The sequence below is a fragment of the Zootoca vivipara genome, chromosome 4, assembly GCF_963506605.1.
Source record: "Zootoca vivipara chromosome 4, rZooViv1.1, whole genome shotgun sequence".
In the NCBI taxonomy this organism is placed as follows: domain Eukaryota; kingdom Metazoa; phylum Chordata; class Lepidosauria; order Squamata; family Lacertidae; genus Zootoca; species Zootoca vivipara.
Window position 1 is genome coordinate 85,285,341 of NC_083279.1, and position 27,970 is coordinate 85,313,310.

The 27,970-nt window shown below is 42.0% G+C and overlaps 1 protein-coding gene across 1 annotated transcript in view; it reads right to left on the reverse strand.

Moving 5' to 3' along the window:
• CNTN5 (contactin 5) overlaps positions 1-23,745 on the reverse strand; it is a 160,718-nt gene extending 136,973 nt beyond the window's left edge. The window contains exons 1-2 of the mRNA XM_060274008.1: positions 23,648-23,745; positions 10,077-10,258 (exon numbers count right to left, since the gene is read on the reverse strand). Of these exons, the coding sequence (XP_060129991.1) occupies positions 10,077-10,258; positions 23,648-23,745 (280 nt within the window). The remainder of the gene's footprint in view (positions 1-10,076; positions 10,259-23,647) is intronic.
• Positions 23,746-27,970: the final 4,225 nt, after the last annotated feature.

Below are 27,970 nucleotides of genomic sequence, written 5' to 3' on the forward strand. Positions count from 1 at the left end.
AAACTGCGGGAGGCAGTGGAAGACAGGAGTGCCTGGCGTGCTATGGTCCGTGGGGTCACGAAGAGTCGGACACGACTAAACGACTAAACAACAACAACAACTAATCTACCTAACAATTACCTCATCCAGCCCACATGTGACCAGCTTCTCCACAAGAAGATCATGGGGCACTTTGTCAAAAGCCTGGCTGAAATCAACCACCAGTCTTGGACAGTGTAATGGAATTTAAAGTTCCCCCAGTGAGAGGGGGGGGACAGAACATCTGCCTGATCCAAGGAGTCACCAAAGAAGAACCAGCATGGAGTAATGTCCTCCCAGTGAGAGAGGGAGGGCAGGATCCATACTGGGGTCAGAATCCAAAGGGAATAAAAACTGAGAAAGGGCTGGAGAAGGGAATTATTGTTGGATGGTTATGTATTACAGTATTTGAAGAATTGGGGAGATACCAGGGGATGATTGAAGAAGAATGGTGGGTAGGCTGGGACAGTCATTTCTTTGACTGATTTTGATGGTCCGAAACGGGAATGACTTATGGAACTCGCTGATGAATCTGGGAGACCCGGAGTTCAGGGGAAGGGGGGTTAAATTTGATATAATGGGTTTAAATGTCTATATGATATAAGAATTAATATTTAAATTTACGGAAAGTTCTCGGTAACAATTTCTAGGCTAAGGGGAGAAACAGAAGATAAAGGAAGGGGAAATATTTTTTGATTTGGATAAATTGATTAATTATTGGTGGAGAATAGATGATATTTTTAGAATAGGGTATTTGAGTGTTAATGATAAAATGTGTTAGATTAATTTAAGAGATAAGATGAAAACTGCTTAATTGGATTATATAATGGACCCAGTGAGGGGGAATCGAGGAAGTCAACAATGGTAAGTAAATAATATAAGATTTAAGAAGTTTTTCTTTTTGTTATGTTGTACAGTATTTTTGTTTGTTTGTTTTATTTTTCTTTGTTTTATATATTGTTCTGAGTTTTTGTTTGGTTTTTTGTGATTTTGTATTTGGAAAAGGAATGAAAATTATTTAAAAAAACACCTTACTGAAATCAAAATACACAGCATTCCCCTGACGATCCACCAAGTTTGTAACTCTATCAAAAAAAGAGTCCAACCCTCTGTTCTTACAATGGCCAGCAAGGTGCCCATGGGAAGCCCACAAGCAGGGCCTGAATGCAACAGCCATCTCCTCTTCTCTGGCTCCTATGGTATTCAGAAGAATGCGGTCTCTCACCACACATCACACAAAAACACACCGATTATGAGTATTTTAAGAATCAGCTCTCTCTCTCTGCTTCTGCCGTGTTTTCTGAGTACTCCCCATATTTGTGTGAAAACTCTCACTTTCCATCGCAAGCCGTGGAAGAATCGTTGAGGAAAGCAATATCTGATTCATACTGCGCCTGAGTATTATTTAGCTGAGCAAATTCACATTCCATAACAGGTGATTATGAGTTTTGGCAACAATAATTCATTAACAGGGAAGAATCAACATTTGTTGTTGGGAGCGCCCCAGCATAAATTGATTTCTGCATGGAATATTGCCTGCACAGAGCTAGTGTAACAGCATTATCAGAGCTTAGACCATTCTCTGGCCTTTACGCCTTTCATTTTCTGTGTAAAGCTTCTTGTGGTCTGGGGAATTCCTAGCTCTGCAGAGCACTCTGCCTGTCAGCCTAGCTCTGAATACGATTCCCCCAGTCAACACAATGGGTGAACAACAGCAGCTGATGTTGTAGGCTTGAGGCCTTAATAACTAGCTATGGTACAGATGCCAACTTCCAAAGGAAAAAAAAAAAGCGCCTTCTCAAATTAATAAGGCTTAACTCATTAATCCAATGCACTGAAGAGGAAAGCTTTTAAATCTCTTCTGTGAGGCACTGCAGAGTATTAGATGTCAATGGCCTTGACATCAAGGAATGCAGAATAATATATCTGGCAGGGTTGGTTAGCAATTGAGAGTTAGCACAGCGACGGATCTATTTCGCACAGAACAAAATCAATAAAGCACTTTAATAGCAGTCCTTGTGCTGGACAGAATTTAAAAAAATAAATCTTATAATCTGTTTGGTATTTGACCAGCCACCAATCAGTGTTCCAAGAAGCGGCAGCAAAGGCTTGGCAGTTCTTCCTGAGGATTGCACGGAATAGACATCAAGCTTGCATTTAGGCTGCAGTTATATGTGTACTTAGCTGGGAGTAAGCCCCAGTGAACTCAGTGGTACTGACTTCTGAAGAAACGTATATAGGATTGTGCTGTTAGCTTTGCATCTGAAGGCAAGGGTTGGAGATCCATGCATGCACTTATTATGCTAAAATATTATGAAGGCTGGGATTACATGCCAATACCCCAGAAGCACTGCTTGAAAACATCGCCCTGGGTTTAAAATAATAGTTACTGGTTGCAGTAATTCATAGAAGTGTGGAGTTGGAAGGGACCACGAGGGTCTTTTAGTTCAACCCCCAGCAACGCAGGAAGCTTTTTGCCCAACATGGGGCTCAAACCCACGACCCTGAAAATAAGAGTCTCATGCTCTACGGATATTTGACCAATTGTTCCGTCAGAAAAACGGAGTCACAACTTTTGATCTTAAAAGAGTGGCCGTGGATAGTTTGGAAGCAGAACTAATTCTTTTATTGAAATTGATTCCTGACCCTGAAATTCCCAACTTTTCTTTGATATATTTAACAACAGGGTCCCATGTGCTTCAAATGTCTTCAGAGTTCTCTTCTTTTCTACATCATCATCATCATCATCATCATCATCAGTGAACAGACCCCCTGAATAGCGTCTACATTGATTACAGACTTCTTGACAGCAGCAAAATGAGCACTTACAAAAAACCTGTATTTTAAATGCATTTATATCCTCCCTCAAGGGGCTTCCAAGGGCGCTCAGATCTGCTCAGCTGTCGCAATGTGGCAGATATCACTTTAAAAGGGGCATTTCCCCTTATTTTCTGTTACAATAAATAATTGGTTGCAATGATTAAATCTTTATGAGCCTGCATGTGGCAAAAAACAATAATAACTCTTTTTTAAAAAAAAATATTGGGCACTATCCAATTTTCCTGTTCTGCTAGTGCAAGAGACGTCTGTCCAGAATGGAAATTGCCCCTTCTCTCCCCAAGCAGACCCTGATTCACCCTCAAAACCTGCTTTGGAAGGCTGGAGGTAAATATCCACTGAAAAGGTAATGTTTTACTTACGTCCCCAGCTCTGTTGTATTTTTATGCCTTTTTCTTGAACTTTGACATCATGGTTTTAAATTGTTGTAAGCTTCCCTGAGTGGCACATCAGCCCTAGAAGGTTGGGGTCGAAATAGCCATATGTTGCACTTAAGCCAGAGGGAGAATGGCTTTGCTAAGGCCACCAAGTGGCTAAGGAGAGATTTGAACCAGGGATTATCTGATTTACAGCGCAGGCGGTACATATCTGCTTGCATGAATTTATGCTTTCAAATCATTCTGCATATCAAATTTAGTATATGCATGACTGTGATGACTTTTAGGGAAAGGGCAGAGAAACTATCCTTTAAAAATGGCTGCTTATTAAAAGTAGGACATCATTATTTCAGAGGCTTGGAATTTTCTGAGTGCAAATAAACAATCCTAACAAAGAAAATGATTTGCCATCCAGTTGATCTGTGTGCACAATAGGGGAGTTGTGCAAAGCAATGAGTGTACACACTTTTGCCATGGTTTGCTGTTTTGCTTATGACCCTTGGTTTAAGTACGATGTGAGCCAGCACCCTTCATTAACCATGGTTTGTTTGGCCCCCTCCCCCAAGAAGCTCACAGAGCTACAAAGGCTTGATGCTGGAACTGCAGCAAAACAAAACAAAACAAAACAAAACAAAACAAAACAAAACAAAACAAAACAAAACAAAACAAAACAAACTTTGGATATGCAAGCCATGGTTTATTTCATCATCTGTGAAACAACTGATTGTTTGTTAAACAAACCATGGCATGGTGTTATGTGTGAACCAACCCATTATGTCTATATGCATGAGAATAAATGTACAACAGAGGGGGGAAGGACATGATTTATCATTGTTTACTACTGCCTTGTCTAACTGTAATATTTCCTCTGTATATGCTTACATTTATTGTAAGCTGCTTAGGTCTTCTGATGTTTAGAAAGCTAAGAATGCATATTAATAAATGAGTTTTAAAGCAGCACTAAATTATACTAAATTACAACCCAATTTTATCAAGGAGCTTCTTAGGAAAACAATAACTCAATGAAGATGGAACGAGCATGCTTCCTCCAAACAGTAGACTGCCGGAAAGTGATAGATTGCATGTGTATTTCTAGTGCCCTATGCTCTTAGTTAACACTTTAAAGCATTCAGGTTTGTCTGATGAAGTGAAAAGGATATTGTGTTGTTGAGGATGATCAAGTTTATTTCTAATGGTTAAGTCCATTTTAAAAATGTAATTCAAGTAAGTGGGGTCAAACTATCAAAGAGGGATGGTCAATGCTACCTTACTTTTGGTGAAAATCATACTAGGCAAATAATGGAAAGGGAAAAGGAATCCTACAATAGAGCAATTGTTAACATAATTATGGCAAATTGCAAAAATTAAACTATTTTTATATGTGACTAACAGAAAGCAGCTCAAGCAAAGACCCTCTTGTGATAAATGGGCACCGTTCGCCATTTATGAGAAAGGAAAAAATTAATGAGACTAACCAAGTCAGCCAATTGTTTACTTTAATTAGAACATTAAGCTTGCGCTGATAAGATATTCGGGTCTGGAGTGTTTTGCTGCCATGTAATTACAAAAATGCTGTTGGTACTATTTAAAATAATAATAATACAAAAACCACACAGTTTAAAGTAATACAACATAACACAGTTTAAAAGGATTCAGAGACACTTTAGAGCAAAAGTGTGCCCCTGATTCTGCAGTCCTGCACAAAACACTGCCCCCCCCCCTAGAAACATGTCCCGGCACCTCTCATTTCTAGGAGATAAGGATCTTGCAACTCTCATTTATGCATCTGCAGCCAAAGAATGAATGCAATCATTCTGGCCCATTGGGGGTGGGGGATTGAACAGGAACATTACAATTATATAAAGTTATTGCACTCCTTTCCCCATTTAGACTGATGCCTCGCTAATCTCAAGATCACTTACTGCAGTTCCCTGGAAGTGGGGATGGATGGATCTATTACTTTTAACCATAATTCCAATCCATGGTTTCTGCATTAATAGTGTGTGTGTGTGTGTGTGTGTGTGTGTGTGTGTGTGTGTGTGTAAAGGTAAAGGGACCCCTGACCATTAGGTCCAGTCGTGACCGACTCTGGGGTTGCGCGCTCATCTCGCGTTATTGGCAGAGGGAGCCGGCGTACAGCTTCCAGGTCATGTGGCCAGTATGACAAAGCCATTTCTGGCAAACCAGAGCAGCACACGGAAACGCCGTTTACCTTCCCGCTGTAGCGGTCCCTATTTAGCCTGTTTCCCCTATTTTAAGACATAGTCATAAAATAAGCCATAGCAGGATTTTTAAGCATTCAAGGAATATAAGCCATACCCCGAAAATAAGACATAGTGATAGGCGCAGCAGCAATGCCGGCCGCGGCAGGAGGAGGAGGAGGAGGAGGAGGAGGAGGAGGAGGAGGAGGAGGAAAAAAATAAGACATCCCCTGAAAATAAGCCATAGTGTGCTTTTTTAAAAGGAAAAATAAATATAAGATGGTGTCTTATTTTTGGAGAAACACAGTATCTACTTGCACTTTGACGTGCTTTCGAATTGCTAGGTTGGCACGAGTTGGGACCAAGCAATGGGAGCTCACCCCATCGCAGGGATTCGAACTGCCAACCTTCTGATCGGCAAGCCCTAGGCTGTGTGGTTTAACCCACAGTGCCACCTGCGTCCCTCATGTGTGTGTGTGTGTGTGTGTGCGTGCGTGTGTGTTTGTGTGTGTGTATATATAATCTCCCCTCAAATTATATAAATGCATGTTTAAAGTTTCTTCTCTCTCACTCACTCACTCTGAATTTGGAAGAAGAAACAATGTAGGGCAGTGATGGAAAGGCCATGACCCTGCAAAGGCGGACAGACTCCAACTCCCATCAGCCTCACTTAGGCATAGAGGAGAAATTCAACTCAGTTCTCATTTAAAGGCAACCTTCCCAAATTCACACTATCCAAAACAATATCTGGATAGCTCAGTTGGTAGAGCGTGAGCCTCTTAATCACAGGGTTGTGGGTTCCAGCCCCATGTTGGGCAAAGGATTCCTGCATTGCAGGGGGTTGGACTAGAAATCAGAGGTAGGCAACCTAAGGCCAGGGGGCCGGATGTGACCCAATCGTCTTCTCAATCCGGCCCATGGATGGTCCGGGAATCAGCGTGTTTTTACATGAGTAGAATGTGTGCTTTTATTTAAAATGCATCTCTGGGTTATTTGTGAGGAATAATTTTTTTCCCTTCAAAATATAGTCTGGCCCACCACATGGTCTGAGGGACAGTGGACCAGCTCATGGCTGGAAAAAGTTGCTGACCCCTGCTAGATGAACATGTGGTCCCAACTCTATGATTCTATGTGGACTGGAACACAGACACACTTTGAGATTTGCACTTTTTTGAATTCTGAAATGCAACTCTCCAACCTGGTAATGTGTACAAGACATGCATCTAAATGCATATGTTAATAAGAATAACATAGGGGGAAAATATATCAAGCAAGAGTGCTTTGCATATCCTGGCAAAAATGCACACAAAATGTGTACCCTAGGAAAAAATATCAAACTAAAGAGCAAATAAATATTCTTATTTTTTAAAAATAATAATCTGTAAGGTGGTTCGTAAATGTGGAGAACTGAATTTAAGATTGAATTCTTTCTGTTTTGCTCTTTCCCCAAAAAATCGACAGCTTCACCCAGCCAGTGGTCTGGCATGATGGGAGTTGTAGTCTGGTAACATCTGAAGGGCAGGTAAAAAGGTAAAGGTAAAGGACCCCTGGGCAGTTAAGTGCAGTCAAAGGCATCTATGGGGTTGCGATGCTCATCTCGCTTCAGGCCGAGGGAGCTTTCCGGGTCATGGGGGCAGTATGACTAAACCGCTACTGGTCCAACAGAACACTGTGATGGAAACCAGAGTGCACGCAAACACTATTTACCTCCCCACCACAGCGGTATCTATTTATCTACTTGTACTGGTGTGCTTTTGAACTGCTAGGTTAGCAGGAGCTGGGACAGAGCAATTGGAGCTCACCCCATTATGGGGATATTCAAACCGCTGATCTTCTGATCGGCAAGCCCAAGAGGCTCAGTGGTTTAGATCAGAGCACCACTTTGGCTACTGCCATTCTAGGGTGTGCAAAGATCAGGTGAGGCCATGGGGAGGTCCAGCAAGATGGGTCAGCAGCCTGCATGAGCTGAGTTGTGTGTCCTTAAACATTTACCCAGTCTCTTCCGACACACTCAGGCATTCCTCAGCAGAAAGGTCAATGTGGAAGTGATTCCCCCGAGACATAAACTTTGAGAGGCACCCTGAGTGGGCCATGAAATCAACTAGAATGCTGGGCTGAACAGCAGCAACAAGTTCACGACAAATTGCAAGTGACTAAAATGACATGGGAGGAGGAAAACACATTTTTTTTAAAGGGGAGAAAAATAACCCAGAAAAACTAGAAACCTGCAAAGCATCTTGGGCCTTGCCAAATCGAACATGAAGCGTCTTTTGTCACTTGCAGGGCTGGACGTCAAGCCAAGTGGCCGAGACAGAAGCAGTGATTGTTTCCAGAGTGTCAGCTGTATCAGGCAATCATGGTACATCTTGTTGTCAGCGTTAGGTAAGCTGGGAATCAAATCGGCCAGTGATTGCATGAGAGCAGACAGGCCGACTCTGTGCATTCTTGGGCATTCCCCAAAGCATCCATGGTGAACTGGATCAAATTCAACTGACAAACTGAGCATGATTAAGGCAGACAGGGAAGCTAGTACCTAAGGATGAATTGCAAATCAGAGCATTCCCCAGAATGACAGGTTTAATCCCAATACCCTGTCTGAAGCTCTTCAAGGAATGGTGTGTAAAAGATGGTTGCTTAACTGTAGAAACTATAGAAAGGAACCTGTAGCGATGCCAGGCTCTTATAGCCAAGGCTTGTTTTTGAAGTTAAAACCCCCATAATTGTGTGAAAATAAGGTTAGTGCACTCCAAAGCAATGGTCAAAACTATCGTTATCTGATTTAGCCATGTAAATTATGGGTGGGGTGAGAATATTAGGGATGGACCAAGAATGAGAGTGAGAGATTTTACTTTCTTGGGCTCCTTGATCACTGCAGATGGTGACAGCAGTCACGAAATTAAAAGACGCCTGCTTCTTGAGAGAAAAGCAATGACAAACCTAGACAGCATCTTAAAAAGCAGAGACATCACCTTGCCGACAAAGGTCCGTAAGGTTAAAGCTATGGTTTTCCCAGTAGTGATGTATGGAAGTGAGAGCTGGACCATAAAGAAGGCTGATCGTCGAAGAATTGATGCTTTTGAATTATGGTGCTGGAGGAGACTCTTGAGAGTCCCATGGACTGCAAGAAGATCAAACCTATCCATTCTTAAGGAAATCAGCCCTGAGTGCTCCCTGGAAGGACAGATCGTGAAGCTGAGGCTCCAATACTTTGGCCACCTCATGAGAAGAGAAGAATCCTTGGAAAAGACCCTGATGTTGGGAAAGATTGAGGGCACTAGGAGAAGGGGACGACAGAGGACAAGATGGTTGGACAGTGTTCTCGAAGCTACGAACATGACTTTGACCAAACTGCGGGAGGCAGTGCAAAACAGGAGTGCCTGGCATGCTATGGTCCATGGGGTCACGAAGAGTCGGATACGACTAAACGACTAAACAAAACAACAATAATACTTACAAATGATTGCTGCCAATTCATTTGTTTCTGGCACTTATTATGCATCTATTTTTTAAAAAAAATTAGGGGCCATTCAATATATTTAGTAAGGTCACTGTATATAATAAGAACCTCAAGAAAACATGCAATCCAATGTCATCTCCAGGTCCTTAAGCTTTTGGAGGAGAGATTCGGGCACATACTGGAAACTGAAGTTTTGTGCACATAAAATTGATTAACATGCTCTACTGCCTTGATGCAACATATCCACTTAAAAAAACACAACACATTTTCATAGATAGAAAGGTGATGGGGAAATGCCCTGAATACTGTGGGATTAACAAATGGTTAACAGAAAGATGGATAAGCACATCACAAGCAAATCAGGGTGAATTCAGGATAGATCCTTGCTGTTGCATATCCTCCCAGCAAACAAGTAAGGAAAAAAATGCTCAGTAAAGACTAGACATGTGGTTGTGTCCAACTAATTTTTGGGTCTAAATTAGTCATGATAATTAATTGGAATGGGTCTATTCTGAGTAAATATCAGCCGGATATTACTCATGGTGTAACCTCCTTGTAAGATTTGTGCAATAAATTAGGAGAGTGAACTGGCCCTCAGTAACGCACAGTTCTCAGATGATTGAAACTACTGGTAGCTCTGTGCAGACCTCCTCCTGGTCAGATTGCAGAAAGCTTCAATGAACTCAGTTGGACTTAGACATGAGTAGGGGCAGTTTCTTACATTTGGTTTCTGACTAGTCACTGATTTGCAGCCAGAAGTTAAGACTGAACAATTTTGCTATATTCATAAGATAAACCTCATGCATATGGCGAGATTGTTCAGTCTTAACTACTGCTGAAATATGAAATATCCCATCTGTATTGGCATTCTGCTGCCTTCTGAAAGCAGGCCTGTTTACACAGGCATCTTCTTGATTTCCAAACCTGTCTCCTGTTTGAAATAGTGTCTTGTTTTAATTGGATTATTGCTTATTTCAATGATAACATGTTTATATTTAAATGTTTTAATTGGATTGTCTTTCTGTGGATTTTAATTATTGGATGTTTATTTTCTGATGTTTGTGTAATAGCGTTATTTACACCTGTAAGCTGCTTAGAAGCTCATTTTGGTATTAAGCAAAATAATTAACAACAACAATAACAATAACAACAACAACAACAACAACAACAACAACAACAACATACTGTATACTTGCAGCTGTCCTCTGAAGACATTCCTTCCCCGTGAGTTTTCAGCCTTACATTCATACGTCCCTGCATCTTCCAGCTGCACATTTGGAATTTCAAGAACCGCTTGGGACTTCCGCAGTCGGGCTTTGCTTGGATTGGGGCCATTCACTTTCCTCCATGAGATTGTTGGAACTGGGCTGAAATAGAGAGTGAAGTGATGATTAGCTCTGCTGCTATTAAGAATATAGATCCTGTTACCTGCTAATTTAAGTACTTAATCGTCTAAGCAGCAATAAAGTGTAATCACAATTAAGGCTCATGAACTGCTTGATATATTTCCCTTTCTACTGAGAATATTTAATAAATTCTGTCATGGACACTTCCTGGCTATTTGAGAGTAAATTTTCCCCTCCCGCAGCTATTAAACTATGGAACTTAAAATGAACATATATTATCTTTCATGAGCTCGGAGAAAAGCATCACACACTGAAATCTTGATGCAAAGACTGATGCTTGGGCCGGGGCTGTGTGTTAACATTCCTCATGTTTTATTACACCTGTTTTGCAAAACTCCATGAAAGAATCCGAACACCATAGTTTAAAACTACTACTAGAGGACAAGAATCCCAAGACTACATTAAATGTAGCCAACTTTTGTGTGTCTGCAATCAATCGCAGGAAGCAAGTGGTATCCAATAATGATCAAACCCCTAAATGTTAACTACAGGGGGTACGCTAATAATTAATTTTATTTTTTATATTTAAATCCTTGTTATATTCACACTGTCCTTTGTATTTTTGATATGTTTTATGATCCGTGATATTGTGCGTGTTGATGCTGGTCTGCAACCGTATTAATGAATTCATTCATTCATGTATTCCAGTTTATCTAGGAGAACTTCTAAAATAAATACCAGAACTGGAGCATTCAGTGTTTATCTCAGCTTACAGTTTCTCTAGCGCATTTGCATCCCTCCCACCCCAATCTATGTCACCAGTTCATATTTCCATATGAATAAAACACTGCAAAAACAGAAAGGGAAAAGGAGGCAATCTTCAGGGAATTATGCCTAAAATTGCATCGGGATTCTTTTATGCAACAGGGATATACAGTACATATAGTCCTGTACATTGGTGGAAAACAACCACCACACTGGGCGAACAAAAAAGAATGTTGATGCACATGCATTGGTAATGTAAGGGTGTTTGTGAGATTGAGATACACAGAGACAAGGTATTATAATATAAAGGAACTGAGAACTACAGTGAACTCCACTGGCATATGTAGAGAACCAGTTTGGTACAATGGATACAGTGCAAAACTAGGGCCCAAGAGACCAGGGTTAAAATCCACACTCAGCCGTGAAGCTTGCTCTGGAGGGTAGGACTGGAACCAATGGCTTCAAGTTACAAGAAAGGAGATTCCGACTAAACACCAGGAAGAACTTTCTGATGGTAAGAGCTGTTTGACAATGGAATGGACTCCCCTGGGGAGGTTGTGGTCTCTCCTTCATTGTAAGTTTCTAAGCAGAGGTTGGATGGCCACCTGTCATGGATGCTTTAGCTGAGATTCCTGCATTGCATAAGGGACTAGGAGACCCTTGGGCTCACTTCCAACTCTAAAATTCTATGTTTGTATGTTTCTCCGTGCGCATGGGCTAGAGACCAGTGAAGAATTATCTTGCAATCTGCCTCTTTAAGCAATCTGCAGCAGATGATAGCACAACGGCAGAAAACATGTTTTGCATGCAGATGGCTCAGGGTCAATCTTTGGCAACTTGGTTAAAAAAGAAATGGTTCCACTTTTTTCTGCATTGATCAGGTCACATCGGGAGTATCTTTGTTGTTATTCAATTTCATTTCCCTTCATCCCAAAGGTCTCGAGGGAGGCAAACACACAAACAAGAAAACAGTGAAACTATCTAAAAACAAAAACCTCTGAAAACAATTCTAAGGCTGATATAATCTGGGAATGAAATCTACTTGAAAGGCTTGTTCGAAATGGAAGGTGTTCAGTAGGCTTAGAAAAGACAACAGGGTGCTTGTCTAATATTTAATGGGAGGGAATTTCTATGGGTAGATATCACAACACCAAAAGGCTAATGCCTATAGTCTGTGGAACTGAGATCCTGATGAGATGGTAGCTGCAGGAACCCCTCATGTGCAGAGTACAGAGACTGTCTAGTTCTCGAATTTATAAACTGCTTAATCAAAGCGCTTTCTCAGTGGTGTACAAATAAAATTGTTGCTAAAATCCACAAACCAATGAAAAAACCCGATACAGATAAAAACATAATTTAAATTAGTAAATCTTATAAAATGAATCCCGATAACAAAAATTCTAAGTCTGGGTGGGCTTGCATAAATGAAAAAGTTTTCGGCAGGCATCTGAAACAATATAGTCTAATGTCAATAGGCAGGGAGTTCTGAAGGACAGGCGCTGCTGCATGAAAGGATCAACTTGTAAATGAAGAATTACTGTCATTATCAACTAATTCATAAACCACCTTTTCTACCCTTAAATATGTGCTCAAAGCAATTCATACAAAGGTGAAAGTCTAATTACAGCAACAATATGTAATAAGTTATATAATATCAAAAGTTGCATCCTGCGGTCTTTGTCTTGTATTTAGCAGGAATTTGGACAAATGACCTCTACATATCTATAGAAAGCTAAGTGAGCAGGTGATGAGAAATACCTTTCCTTGAGACAAAAACAGGCATGGTCTGGCCATTTATAAGACAGCTTCCTACATTTCAGATAGAAAGAAGAATCATTCTAATGTATTTCAAGAGGCACAAAAGTTTCTAAGCAATTTGGCAGAGCAAACTTTGAAGATATCTAACTATACTTTTTATCTTGTTTTAATTGTATGCCGCATCAACTTTACTGCTATCAATTACAGCTGGAGAAATGCTGGAAGATTTTTTTTAAAAAATGTCATTCCTTAGGCCATTAACAAGTCTCTTTCAAAATTTTACTGCCCCCACCCTCTGATGATGAAGTAATAAGCCAATTTTTCAAGGAGAGTAAAATACTTTGGCTGTAAAGTTTTAATGATTTCAAAGGAAATTGCTCCCAAATTGCAAATCACTATTCATAGGCAAGTTGTAACTTGCTTTAATGAATCTTATTTTCCTTACAGAAGACACCAGTCACATGGATTTTATATCTGAGATGAATGTGTGTGTGTGTGTGTGTGTGTGTGTGTGTGTGTGTGTGTGTGGATATGTATATGCAGATATTTCTCCTCTGTTACTTCAGCAGAAAATAAATAGAAAGACTGAAAAATCAAGAATACTGTCAGAAGACTTTATGATTATTATTATTATTGCATACTTTTATACCTATATGCATAAAATCCCAAACCAGAATTAAGATTGCCGGAAGAAATATCAACAACCTCAGATATGCAGATGACACAACCTTGATGGCAGAAAGCGAGGAGGAATTAAAGAACCTTTTAATGAGGGTGAAAGAGGAGAGCGCAAAATATGGTCTGAAGCTCAACATCAAAAAAACCAAGATCATGGCCTCTGGTCCCAAAACCTCCTGGCAAATAGAAGGGGAAGAAATGGAGGCAGTGAGAGATTTTACTTTCTTGGGCTCCTTGATCACTGCAGATGGTGACAGCAGTCACGAAATTAAAAGAGGCCTGCTTCTTGGGAGAAAAGCAATGACAAACCTAGACAGTATCTTAAAAAGCAGAGACATCACCTTGCCGACAAAGGTCCGTATAGTTAAAGCTATGGTTTTCCCAGTAGTGATGTATGGAAGTGAGAGCTAGACCATCAAGAAGGCTGGTCGCCGAAGAATTGATGCTTTTGAATTATGGTGCTGGAGGAGACTCTTGAGAGTCCCATGGACTGCAAGAATATCAAACCTATCCATTCTGAAGGAAATCAGCCCTGAGTGCTCACTGGAAGGACAGATCCTGAGGCTGAGGCTCCAATACTTTGGCCGTCTCATGAGAAGAGAAGACTCCCTGGAAAAGACCCTGATGTTGGGAAAGATTGAGAGCACAAGGAGAAGCAAATGACAGAGGATGAGATGGTTGGACAGTGTTCTCGAAGCTACGAACACGAATTTGACCAAGCTGCAGGAGGCAGTGGAAGACAGGAATGCCTGGCGTGCTCTGGTCCATGAGGTCACAAAGAGTCGGACACGACTAAACGACTAAACGACAACAATGCCTATAACAACAATGCCTATATGAATGGCTTAGTCAAAAACACAACTTCTAGATATTCTAGAGAAGTTGATGCCTTTTTTTTGTTTCAGTTTTGCTTTGAGGGAAATGACCTTTATAGGATCCAGGTTGTTATTTATTGATAATAGTAGTCAAATTAATCCTTTGACTTAAATGAGTCTACTTTGTGTATGATTAGAGTATGGTTTAGTTGTCTGTTACCCTCTGTCCGTTGCTAAGGCTTATTAAACCGGGAGGTATTGTTTTGTTTGTTATTATGCTGTGTACTTTTTTGTTTTCATATGGTAAACCACACTGTGTTTCCCGGATGAAGGGCAGTATAAGACATTCAATAAAAGCTATGCAATGAAGATGCCAAATGCACCTTATTCTGGAGAGGGAATTTCACAACTCATGGCTGCCACATACAACACCTTCTCGCAGGCCTCTCCCTCCTGAACATCTGAGGGTGGCGAAGATACTAAGAGAGCCTCTTCTGCCTCCTCTGCCAACTTTAGTACCCAATAGGAAAGGAGGCAAGACATTTGGAGTCTAAGTTTCTTGGGGTTTTTTAAAGACTCGTTTCATACCCTCCAATGGGGTGCAAGATATGACGCTATCTTCTGGGGCCTCACCCCTGTGGCGGTCGCATGATCCTGGTCCCAAAAAGGTGGTCAGGTGTGTGTTTTGGGGTGCCACGCAAGATTGTGGCCCCCAGAAAAGCTTTTTTCTGGGTTATATTGTGTCCCAAAATCGCATGAGAGCAATATGGCCGCCACGCTCTCATGGGGAAAACCTCCCCCCGGGGTGTTCTGTTTTTTTCGGGGACAGTTGAGGGGTTTGTGGAAACAAACCATTAACCAATGCAGCTGGTTTAAAACAGGAGTTGCATATGTGTTCTAAACAGCACCCTAGCCAGCAATCTGGCTGCTGCATTTGTGATCCATCGAAGTTTCTGGATCGCCTTCAAGGGAAGCCCCATGTAGGGCCCGTTGCAACAATCCATTTCAGTGAATGGACTAATGGAGACAACCCCCGCTTGACTGAAAGGGTCTTTGCTCGCCATGCACTCTCTTTCTTCAGCACTTCCACCCCTCACTCTACCCAGTCGTGTGGCCAGAGTTTGACAGTCACATGCGGTGCTCTTTCCCTGTTTTAGTTTTTAGCTCCTGGAGCTCGTGGTGATTGGCAGTTCCAAATAAACACTATTAATAAATCATCAATCTGTAACTAAAAGCCCAGACTCTTCTACGGGACTCCTGCCAATTGCCTACCACAGAATGTCTCTCAGGAATTTAAGTCATTCTCACAATTACAATGGAGTCGAAGCTGTCTGAGGCAGCTTTGAGCTGAAATCACAAGGAAATCAAAAATGCAGAGGCCTCCCAGCATTTGGAAATCAGTGATAGCCAGGCGTTTGTTTATTTTGCACTAAAATGCTGAACAATAAAGAGACCTCGCTCCTTAATGATTGCCTGGTGAAAGGTAACAATGGAAACATTTGTAAATGCTATTTTTTGGGGGGGGGGGCAGGAGAAATGGTATGAAATGAAAACCTAAGAAGAGGAGGAAATTTCAGGCATGTTTACCTCCTGATTCAGCCTCCAGCTGAATCCTGAAATGTCATTCATCTAATTATTACAGAATGAAGTCAAAAGCAGTTTTGGTGTACCTGGTCCCCCCAATTGTGTACTGATGCCTGGAAAAGAGAGATAAGGACTGCAAGAGACTGAATATCGCCCTGCTTCGCTATTAGTGGATGGCCTGCCTTACTAGATAACCCTTCACTGCTTAGCAATAGAGGCCTTTTCTTGTTTTTTGTTTCAAGTGTGAGGCAATGAAGGTGTTTGCTTCTCAACCTTTATTTTTCTCTTGCTTGATAGAGGTGAGAAAGCAGGGGATGGGCTTGGGAGCAGCTAATTCCATCCCAGCTTTTCTGGTGCTCAGTCATCAGTCTGTGTGTCCTGTTTGGTGTTTGGATTTTTTCTGGAAGAACGTGTGAAAATCCTGCATTTAAACTGTAATAATAATAATAATAATAGTAATAATATATTTCTACCCTGCCCAGGTGGCTGGGTTTCCCCAGCCACTCTGGGCAGCTATAGTCATTTTGCATACAGTTCTTCACAAAACACACACACACACACACACATATATATATATATATATATATATATATATATATATATATATATATATATATAGAAACCCATAAAATACCATTTCAAGTGCTTTTCGGTGCATCCTTTCCATAGAATACAAAATTTGGTATAGGGTTTTTTGTTTTTGTTTTTAAAGAGGAATGCATACTTTGGTGTGCAACCTATAGCATACGGCAAAAACACACATCACAAAATCTAGATAAGTTGAGTTTTGAACTGTAAACAAGTTTGGGAGCATTGGATTGGGTCAGTTGTCCAAAAAAGAAAATTGGACCAAACAAATTCCTTTTCCATCTTTTTCAAAGCGAAAGAGGAAGATGTTCTCTGTCACTGTCTTTCTTAGACAATATTGAGGAATCATCCTCCTAGTTTGAAAGTCTGCCTTAACTAGTTGACTGTTGGATTCATAGAGCTGTGCCCTCAGAGCCAGCAGCTCCATAAGGCAAGTGGAGGCAATTGTCTCAGGCGGTGGGCATGGGAATGACGGACTGGCATGTCCCCAACCTCACTCATCTCACTATCCATCCTGTGATGCTTCTGTGAGGCTCTGCCCAACCTCCCTGCTTCACTCTGACGAAGGGCCAAGGGGGGGGGGTCTCATCCCACAAAATGAATTCCAATCACGCTGTATAGATATATCGGTTGCACTGGTATATATTTTTCACTGTGCAAACATGGAACTTGCATATTTATATTTCCCTGTCCATTGTGCTTAGCCAGGAATTTGGTAATTAGGGTAAAGATGAATACAGGAAGGATGGAATTGATTATATATCTAGCTAGTTACCCGTCCCATATGATGAGATATAAATCTGAAATTTCATAATCAATATGAGAAATTTCATTTGCTTCTCTCTTACTGTTTTATCAATTTCTTCATTTGGGACTCTGACACATTTATTGATTTAATGATATGAAGACACTAATTCTCAATCACCATTCATGAGCAACAGTAAAGAACATAATATTTTGTAAAGGACAGTTAGACTTCATTAAACTTTTTGGAAACTAATATCTGGCAACGTGAGTTATTTTCATAGGGTTTACAGATTTCAGCACACAGCTAATGGCACTGGGTATATGGCAAATCCACTGGCCAGTGTACCATGTATGAACTCTGATTTGTTTCAATGGCATTTGTGGGTGGGGGGAAGATTAGAAAAAAAAATTGTGTTAGGGGTCTAGGTTCTGGGTATAGACCCAGCACTGTAAGGAATTATTTTGTAGCCTCTTCTATGCACATTTACTCAGGCAGAAGTTTTACTGAGTTCAATAGAGAAGTTTCTCCAAAGTTATTAAGATTTTCAAGCATCTAAGGACATCCATCAGAGCCTGGAAAGTTCAAAGAACCTAGTTCTAGTTCAAATTCAATATGTCTAAACAGAAACTTAATTTCAATTCAGTGCACATTCAGTTCGTAGTTGAATTCAAATGTATCCAAATGACCCTCAGCTCCCCCCCAGCATTCAGAATGTTGAATGTTACAAGGTTCTGTGGTGAAGTATTAAGGCCCCCGCTTTACAAATGTTCACTATGCAAAAATTCACTTATCCAAACATAAGGAATTAGCACCCAAACGTCACCCTAAACACTAAACAGATATCCGAACAGAGAACATTTTTTACTTCCTTTGCCTTTTGCTGTTTGGCTGAGGACTGCAGGGAGCATGTGGGTGCTTGGACAAACTGGAGAGCATTTTTCCTGGGTATTATTAATAATAATAATAATATCAAAAGACAGACACGGTGGATTGTGAGTTGTTTAATTTAATCTCCCTCCAAATTATGATCTTTAAACTCAAAGGCTCTAGGTGTTGTTGTTTTTTTTAAAAAAAGTAAGAGAATGAACCTGAAGATAAACTAGAAATCATTCAATGAAATTAATTCACTTATTGCAAATTATGGAAACTGCTTCAGAGACCTCAAAACTAATTCAAGGAACTTGGTTAAACTAAACTAGTTCATTCGAAGCACAGGCAGCCACCGGCAATGGCTGGTCATTTCCATAGGCAAGATAAGATGTGATCTATCTGACAAACTGAAATGACTATTATGTTTGGATGACTTGTGACTTTAATAAGTAAACACAGTCCTCAAAACTGTTGGCACGAGATCACCATGATTCTTGACAAGACTTCAGAGTCTTGGATGAGAAGCTAGAAAGGGTGAAAAACAAAATAAATAAATCAGATTGACCTTGAAATATTTGTATATGCCCGCCTTCCCCTACTGGGAGCTATCCAGATGTTTTCAACTAAAAACATCTAGAGGGCACCAGGTTGAGAAGGCTGAGAAAGGCTATTATTCATTAACGCTGCCTGCTTGACCATGAAGTAATATGGATGTTCTTTCACCGCTGATTCCCAACTGAATGATGGGAGCAAGTGTTATTTCATTCCTGTATTTCCCGATGGTTCGGGGCAATTTTGCAAGAGACCCAGTGTTGGCATATTTCATTGTATGTTAACATTTGACAGAGGAGAGCCAGGGTCAAATCCATAAAGTTCTTAGGGTGACATTGGGCCATACCTGCCAAGTTGCTGTCAGATAAATAAGGGACCGGGCCAGAAATAGCAGACCGGAAGTAGCGCTGCCGCCATTTTGGAACTGGGCGGAGCATGCTCAGAAGTGACTTTTGATGCTACTTTGCCCAGTTCCAAAATGGTCGCCGCGCCAGAAGTCACACTGCAGCCATATTGGAACTGGGCAGAGCAGCATCAAAAGTCGCTTCTGAGCATGCTCCGCCCAGTTCCAAAATGGCCACCACACCAGAATAAACTGGGGGAAAACAAAAAAATCTGTTTTTTCAGCTAGGAACAGCTGGAAAAACGGGTGTTTCCCGGGGAAAACGGGAGACTTGGCAGCTATGCATTGGGCCAGTCACTGTCTCTTAGCTTAGCCCAGAGTTGTGGTGAAGATGCATGAGGAAGGTAAAATCATGCTTCACCACCCTGAGTATCCTGGTGAAAACATAGTTAACAGACATTTTTCAAGCAGGGACGTAGAAACATGCGTGTGTGCTCTTGTGAGCTGTTATGTATGTAGTTCCCATAACTTTGCTTTTCTATGTGTATTTATATTCGGAAGTGGTTGCATCCCTGTACCCATTTCATGTATTTATACCCCTCAGGGAGAGTTCTTATGTATTTCGAAACTCAATTCAAAGATGTTACAAATATGCATTCTTGTCAGGGGCGGAGGAAGGGGTATGTGGTGGAGGCGGGCTGCCCCGGGTGTCACCACTGAGGGGGGGGGGGTGGGACAGAATACCGGGCGGCACTAACCACGGGGCCTGCAGTGCACCCGAGCCACATGTCTCTCCTGGGAGTGATGCGGTGGCTTGGGCGCCCGCAGGCTCTCCGCTGCCCCAAACGGTCCATCAGCCACTTCCCCCTCAGCTGTAGGGCAGCTGAGCGGGAGGAGGCAAGCAGACTCCTCGGGGTCCCCACGGAGCATCCTACCCTGACTTGCCCCGCCCCTGCAGCTGCCTGGCCCCGCCCCTGAACACAGGGCACGTGCACTGCCCCAGGCGCCCAATCAGCTTTGCTCCACTGCTGGTTCTATTTTCAGTATCCCTCAATGTGCTCCTTTATTAGAAAGAAAACAAGCTGTGTTGGTCTATGAGAGGAAATCCCAAAATCAAAACCACAACACACGTTCATGACATTTTAAGTGCCCCCCAATAAAGGTGCTCCCTAACTGTGGATTTTGGATTTTCTACTCCAATGCTTCCTTGTGGAGCGTTTTGGAGACGATGTATGTACAGTGGTACCTCGGTTTGCGACCGCAATCCGTTCCATGGAGGCGATCGCTCCCCAAATCGGTTGCTCGCCGAAGGCACGCTTCTGCGCGTGTGTGAAGCGCCAATAGAGTGCTTGTGCGCACACACATGCTGTGCAAATCGCTTCTGCACATGCGCACGCTGCACAGATATCTATTGCGCATCCGAGTGCCACGGAACCCGGATGTAAACACTTCCGGGTCCGTGGTGGTCGGAAACCGAAGCGGTTACAAATGGTGGCGGTCGCAAACCGAGGTTTGACTGTACATAAATCCAAGGACCACATCACCTGCAATGAGCTGGACCCCTGCAGTCATAATGTATTGCTTGTGTTTGTTGTAGCTGGTTTTAGTGTTCATATTATATTTGTAAGACACTTTGGATCACTTTGTGAGGAAAGCAACTAAACCAAAAGCAACAATTATCTAAATAGTTTATAAGAATGGATACATGCACGCTATATCTTTGAAGCACATCTGAAGCACGTTTTCCCCTTCAAAGAATTCTGGGCACTGTGTTTTACCTCACATACAGCTACAATTTCAAGCAACCTTTCACAGATGACAATGCCCAGAATTCCTCGAGAGGGGAACGGTACTTCAAAGGTGCTTTAAAGGCATAATTTGTACAAATTAAGGCTTCTTTTTTAAAAAAAACAGATAGATACAGTGGAACCTCAGTTTATGAACACCTCGGTTTATGAATTTTCGGTTTACGAATGCCGCGGACCCATCTGGAATGGATTACTGTAATTCACTTTCCATTACTTTCAATGGGAAAGTTCTCTTCAGTTTATGAACGCTTCAGTTTATGAACAGAGTTCCGGATCCAATTACACCCATGCTTCGGGTTAAGTACGCTTCAGGTTGAGTACTCCGTGGACCCGTCTGGAACGGATTAATCCACTTTCCATTACTTTCAATGGGAAAGTTCGCTTCAGTTCATGAACGCTTCAGTTTATGAACAGAATTCCGGAACCAATTGTGTTCATAAACCGAGGTACCACTGTAAATTACCAGTAATGAAGCTATTTTAAATGGTGTATTTGTGTTTGTTTACCTGTTTTACAGGCAAGGGAAAGTGTGAAGGAGTTTGCAATTGCAGGAAAGGACAGGAGCACACTTCACACAAAAAAGACGTTCTATTAAGCCAAACATGTTTCAAATCTGCATCCTGTACTATTGTTTGGAAAGTAATTTCAAGGTAATAACTGTCCTGCAACAGAATTTGGAGACCAAAGACTCACGTTGGTTGTGTCCAAGAGTGACTTGAGTAAGGAATTCATATTCAAAATGCATTGGACTCAACAAGGCATCGGAAGTGCCCTTTGTTCCCTTCTTCCCACATGGAAGGCTGGCATACAAATGGGTAATCTTGCATGATGATATGCAAAATGGCTGTATGGGGCAGACTTGCCCTATACCATGTGGGAGACGCAGGGATCAGCCTTACAGTGGGACCTCGACTTGCGAGCTCCTCGACATCTGACATTTTCGACTTACGAGCGGGAAAAGTGGCTGCGTGCTTACGATTTTTCCGACATCCAAATGGAAAACCCGTTCGTGACTAGATGCGGTTTCCTCGACTTACGAGTTTATAGATGCGGTTTCCTCGACTTACGAATTTTTCCGTTTCCAATGCATTCCTATGGGAAACCGCTTTTCCTATGGGAAACTCGACTTACAAAGTTTTCGACTTACGAGTGTGCATTTGGAACGGATTAAATTTGTAACTTGAGGTCCCACTGTATAATGAAGTCAGATCATTAGTTCATCTAGCTCAATAATATCTACACTGACCAACAGTGGTTCTCCACTACATCCTCAGTCGTATCTGGAGATGCCCTCAGTGGGTTGAGCCTGGACCTTCTCAACCCATATAGGCCTTCTCCAGGTGTTCTACCACTAAGCTATGATCTTTCCCAACTTGCAGTGGATACCTATGCTGCCACAAGGGCCCTGGCTGCTACTGCATGGGTGCAACTGGGCTGATGCAAAAACATTTTGCTTCTGGTGATGAAGAACAATATGGCATCCTTCTGCTCTCGTGCTACCAGAAGACAGTGGACTCGCAGTTGACTCTCACTTCAGCGATGCCATCTTCCAGCACACCTGAGGGAAACAGGCTATCTCTGGGAGCACAGGGGGTGCTGTGTGGTACACCCAACTCTAACTTCCAACACCTTGATGCCACACACCCATCATATGCCGCCTGAAGCAGTTGTTTCACTTTGACTAATGGGAGGGCTGGCCTAGCAGCCAGGTTGAGGGGACCAGTATTCTCTCAAGTCATACCAACCTCAGACTCTAGAGCAGGCATGTCAAACCTGCGGCCCTCCAGATGTTTTGGCCTACAACTCCCATGATCCCTAGCTAGCAGGACCAGTGGTTGGGGAAGATGGGAATTGTAGTCCAAAACATCTGGAGGGCCGCAGGTTTGACTCGCAGTTGACTCTCACTTCAGCGATGCCATCTTCCAGCACACCTGAGGGAAACAGGCTATCTCTGGGAGCACAGGGGGTGCTGTGTGGTACACCCAACTCTAACTTCCAACACCTTGATGCCACACACCCATCATATGCCGCCTGAAGCAGTTGTTTCACTTTGACTAATGGGAGGGCTGGCCTAGCAGCCAGGTTGAGGGGACCAGTATTCTCTCAAGTCATACCAACCTCAGACTCTAGAGCAGGCATGTCAAACCTGCGGCCCTCCAGATGTTTTGGCCTACAACTCCCATGATCCCTAGCTAGCAGGACCAGTGGTTGGGGAAGATGGGAATTGTAGTCCAAAACATCTGGAGGGCCGCAGGTTTGACTCGCAGTTGACTCTCACTTCAGCGATGCCATCTTCCAGCACACCTGAGGGAAACAGGCTATCTCTGGGAGCACAGGGGGTGCTGTGTGGTACACCCAACTCTAACTTCCAACACCTTGATGCCACACACCCATCATATGCCGCCTGAAGCAGTTGTTTCACTTTGACTAATGGGAGGGCTGGCCTAGCAGCCAGGTTGAGGGGACCAGTATTCTCTCAAGTCATACCAACCTCAGACTCTAGAGCAGGCATGTCAAACCTGCGGCCCTCCAGATGTTTTGGCCTACAACTCCCATGATCCCTAGCTAGCAGGACCAGTGGTTGGGGAAGATGGGAATTGTAGTCCAAAACATCTGGAGGGCCGCAGGTTTGACATGCCTGCTCTAGAGTTACTGCCTCAACAAAGCAGCTTAAAATACTGAGCCATGTGACCTGCAAACTTTCTTGACAAAGTATAGAATTCATAATTGCCTCCTGAGAGTCAATTCCCACAATAGCTGGCCAATATAAATTTAGCATAAGGATCAAGGAAGGGGACTGTTTCATTGCAAGATTCAAAGTGCTAAATAACAGGCCCCAATATGAAATATGTCATATTTTAATAACCAGTTGTGTCTAATTATGGAAGAATATGTACTTACTTGCCAAGTGCAAAGCACTCCATCTTAACAGTAGATCCCTTAGCAGCTGTAAGAGTGTATGGAAAATGGACTTCAATTTTCGGCTCATATTCCCCCATCACACCTGGGAAATAAAGAATGGTCTTTAAAAATAAAATGCATGGCATTGTTGGTTTCCAGTTGTAGAAGGCTTATCGTCAGAGCCATCGTGGCAAGGTTGCTAAACAGCTAGATAGCAATGAGGTTCATTGTGGAAGAAAATAGTTATAATTAGGATTAAAATCCCAAACATCACCTAGAACTTCTCAGTAATGTGAAAGCAACATTTTATTTTTAAAGAGCAGACAACCATTTCTCATGATGTATGTTCTAAGTCAGGGCTTTTCCAACATCTGAGTTCAACGCCCTCTTGGTGAGCTTGTGAAGCTGTCACCAGCCCCAACCCAAATTCTAAGGCATGTAAATGAAATAAAGTCAAGGAATATCAATATATAATAAGCATTCATCCTCAATCACTGTTACTAGAAATCAAAAAAATGTAAAAACAACACCACCTTATTAAATACAGAGATTGCTCATTCGCAAGGGAGGTGTACTCTGTACATGCTTGTGCCCTTTATTTCTGAGGATCATAGTTACTAATTAAATATTTCACACTATAAGTCACAAGTTTCTTTTCCACCCCCAAGTCTCTACATTCACCCCCTGCAGGTCGACTCCCATTGACGCCAGCGGGTCATGTTGACCATTAACATCCCTGTTGCCTTACAATAAAATATCTACTTAAACTTTTATCTGGCCTGGAATCCTGTGAGGTTTTTCAAGAGGTTAACCACCACTAAATTCAGAAGGATTGCTTCTTCTTTCTTTTTCATTTTTTTGCAGTTTTAAAGTAAAGGGGGGGATGCACAGAAGGAAAATAAGAAAGAAAAATAAATAAGGAAGAGAGGAGCGAGATAGTGGAAGAAAAACATTACGCAGCATCGGTGCAGACACGAAACATGAATGCAACATAAATATTGTTGAGGTTTCTACATATTTTGAAATGAAAATGCCATAACTGGTGTTCAGAAGCCTACTGTCCTCAACAGTGGAGTAGAACATCTACTATGGAGACAGAACATCTATTTCGGCGATAGAACGTAGCCATTATGGTTAGCAGATATTGATAGCCTTCTCCTCCAAGAATTTGACTAATCCTCTTTTAAAGGTATCCAAACTTATGGCCATCACCGCCTCCTGTGTGCAGAAAATCTAATGAACATACACCTACACTGTGTAGTCAACTTCTGGGATGTCGAAAGTCCTGTTCACAACTTTCTGTGTGTGCCCTATTCAAATGTCCCTTAATGTTTTATTTGTAAAAGTAAATTTAAAAACAAAAAACAAAGCAAAGCCCGATCTTTTTCATTTTACTTTATTCAGGCTAGCTCTCGTTGCTTCAAATATAACTGTGTGTGAAAAGGGACACCGAGCATCAAAGACGACATCTTGTTAATTTATGTATTTCATTCACTACGTGACATGCCGTACTGGTAAAAATTTGCATTGGGCCATTTTATCACTCTTTCTAAAAATAAAAATCACGCCAGATCTGTTTAAGTCAGAAAAAAATAGCAGTAAGTGGCAAGAGGCAGCTATATGGCGTCTTCCTTCCTCACAAAAACAAATTGATGTGGAAGACTGGTGAAAGACTTGAACCTGGGAACATATGTGCCAACTCCTAGGGGCCAAGCCACTTTCACACACCCCATATGTATGTATGTTTGTATTTGTGGCAGCTGGGCCTCCTCAATGTTCAGAGGGCATTCGGCTCCAGCCGCTGGCTTCTCAGAACATTGTGTGTGTGACATCAGGACGTCGCATCGGGCCCCTCAATCATCTTGAGAAGATGTCACCTCTGCCTAGGAGACAACACTCTGGGCTTCTGAGTTCAGATAAAAAGTGAGTAAGAGGAGCCATGCTACCGGTAGCAGTGTAAAATAATAATAATATATGCATGGAATGGAGAAAGTGGGCAGAGTAGTCTTATCCCTTCACTCGTAACACTAGAACTTGAGATCATCCATTAAAGCTGAACGGGAAAAAGAAGGACTTCTTCATGCCACAACCATGGAATTCACTACCATAGGAGATAGTGACGGTCACTATCTTGGACGGCTTTGAAAGAGGATTAGGCAAATTCATGGTGGGTAAGACTAACCGCAATGGCTGTTTTCTTCCTTCAGTGTCACAGGTAGTATGCCTCTGAATGCCAGTTGCTGGGCCTTGCATTTGAGGAGGGTACTGGTGTCTTCAGGTTCTCCTTGTGGGCTTCCCATGGGCATCTGGACGGGTACTGAGACAACAGGAAGCTGGACTAGATGAACCTTTGGTCTGATCCAGCAGACCAGCATTGCTTACACCAGTGTTTCCCAACCAGTGTGCCTCCAGATGTTTTGGGACTACAACTCCCATCATCCCTAGCTAGCAAGACCAGTGGTCAGGAATGATGGGAGTTGTAGTCCCAAAACATCTGGAGGCACACTGGTTGAGAAACACTGGCTTACACTGACTGCCAGTGGTTCCCCAGCAGAGCCGGCCCACACATGAGGCAAGGTGAGGCGACCACCTAAGGCAGTTTCATAGCTTTGGGGGGATACTTTTCAGACTGGGGGATGCCCAGCCATCTGTTGCTGTGTCCATATAACTAACAACTTGGATGCTGATCTGAAACAGTATCATTTCTAATTATGTAAATCTTAGTGCTAAAAAAATGCATTTTCTAAGACATGTTGTTGTTGTTTAGTCGTTTAGTCGTGGCCGACTCTTCGTGACCCCATGGACCATAGCACGCCAGGCACTCCTGTCTTCCACTGCCTCCCGCAGTTTGGTCAAACTCATGTTCGTAGCTTCGAGAACACTGTCCAACCATCTCATCCTCTGTCGTCCCCTTCTCCTTGTGCCCTCAATCTTTCCCAACATCAGGGTCTTTTCCAGGGAGTCTTCTCTTCTCATGAGGTAGCCAAAGTATTGGAGCCTCAGCTTCAGGATCTGTCCTTCCATATACTAAGACAGTATATATTCTAAGACATATACTGTACTTATTTAGCTTATATCATATGGAAAATTCAGTGCAGAGGAGGAAGCACTTTTCCCTTCATGCAAATATTTTGGTTTTATGGTCATATCCCTGAGCATCACATTCAATATGTTTGCTCCATGATGCACTTTATGTATTTTATCAATGTATTCTTTCCTTGCTGATTCCTGCTAGACTGTTCTTTAGGAGCAAAATGTGTCCTTTGGCAATCCAGAAGAAGAGCCATGAGAGATCCCTACATGGTAACATTTTCAGCAGTTCTACTTGAGACAGACTGTGGAATGAAATATTACAGTCACATCCTTCTCACCCACCCCCTGGCTAGATAGTTCTATTCAAACTATCCCGGCTCAAAATAATTTTCATATTGCATGCAAGGGAAAAAAAACTTCCAAGGTCTAGACAGTGAAGGAATGAGTCACTTCTCATCTAACAATGTATTCTTTAAATATTTAGTAACTGAAGATTGTTGCTTAATAAACTGAGATGATGCCAATAAACTGGGATTTGGCAGTGATTGCAGCTCAGAGGTAGAGTGCAATTTTCAGTTTAAGGAACAGATAGAAGATCGTGCAAAAAAACACACACACTGAAGAGTGACTGTGAGTCAGAGTAGACAATACTAAGCTACATTATGGACAAATAATTCAACCTGGTGCAAGGCAGAGGGCAGTACTATATTTTTATATATGGATTTATTAGTTGCCTAATAAGTATGGATCCATCAACAAAAATGGAATAACAGCAATATACTTTCCAAAGATTATATCTATCTATCTATCTATCTATCTATCTATCTATCTATCTATCTATCATCTATCTATCTATCTATCTATCTATCTATCTATCTATCTATCTATCATCTATCTATCTATCATCTATCTATCAGGGTTGCCATACACCCGAAAATTCCGGACATAGCCGGAATACAGTTATTGTAATATCTATTTATCTATCTTCCCTGGAAAAGACCCTGAGGTTGGGAAAGATTGAGGGCACAAGGAGAAGGGGACAACAGAGGACGAGATGGTTGGACAGTGTTCTTGAAGCTACGAACATGAGTCTGACCAAACTGCGGGAGGCAGTGGAAGACAGGAGTGCCTGGCGTGCTCTGGTCCATGGGGTCACAAAGAGTCGGACACAACTAAATGACAAAACAACATCTATCTATCTATCTATCTATCTATCTATCTATCTATCTATCTATCTATCATCTATCTATCTATCTATCTATCTATCTATCTATCTATCTATCATCTATC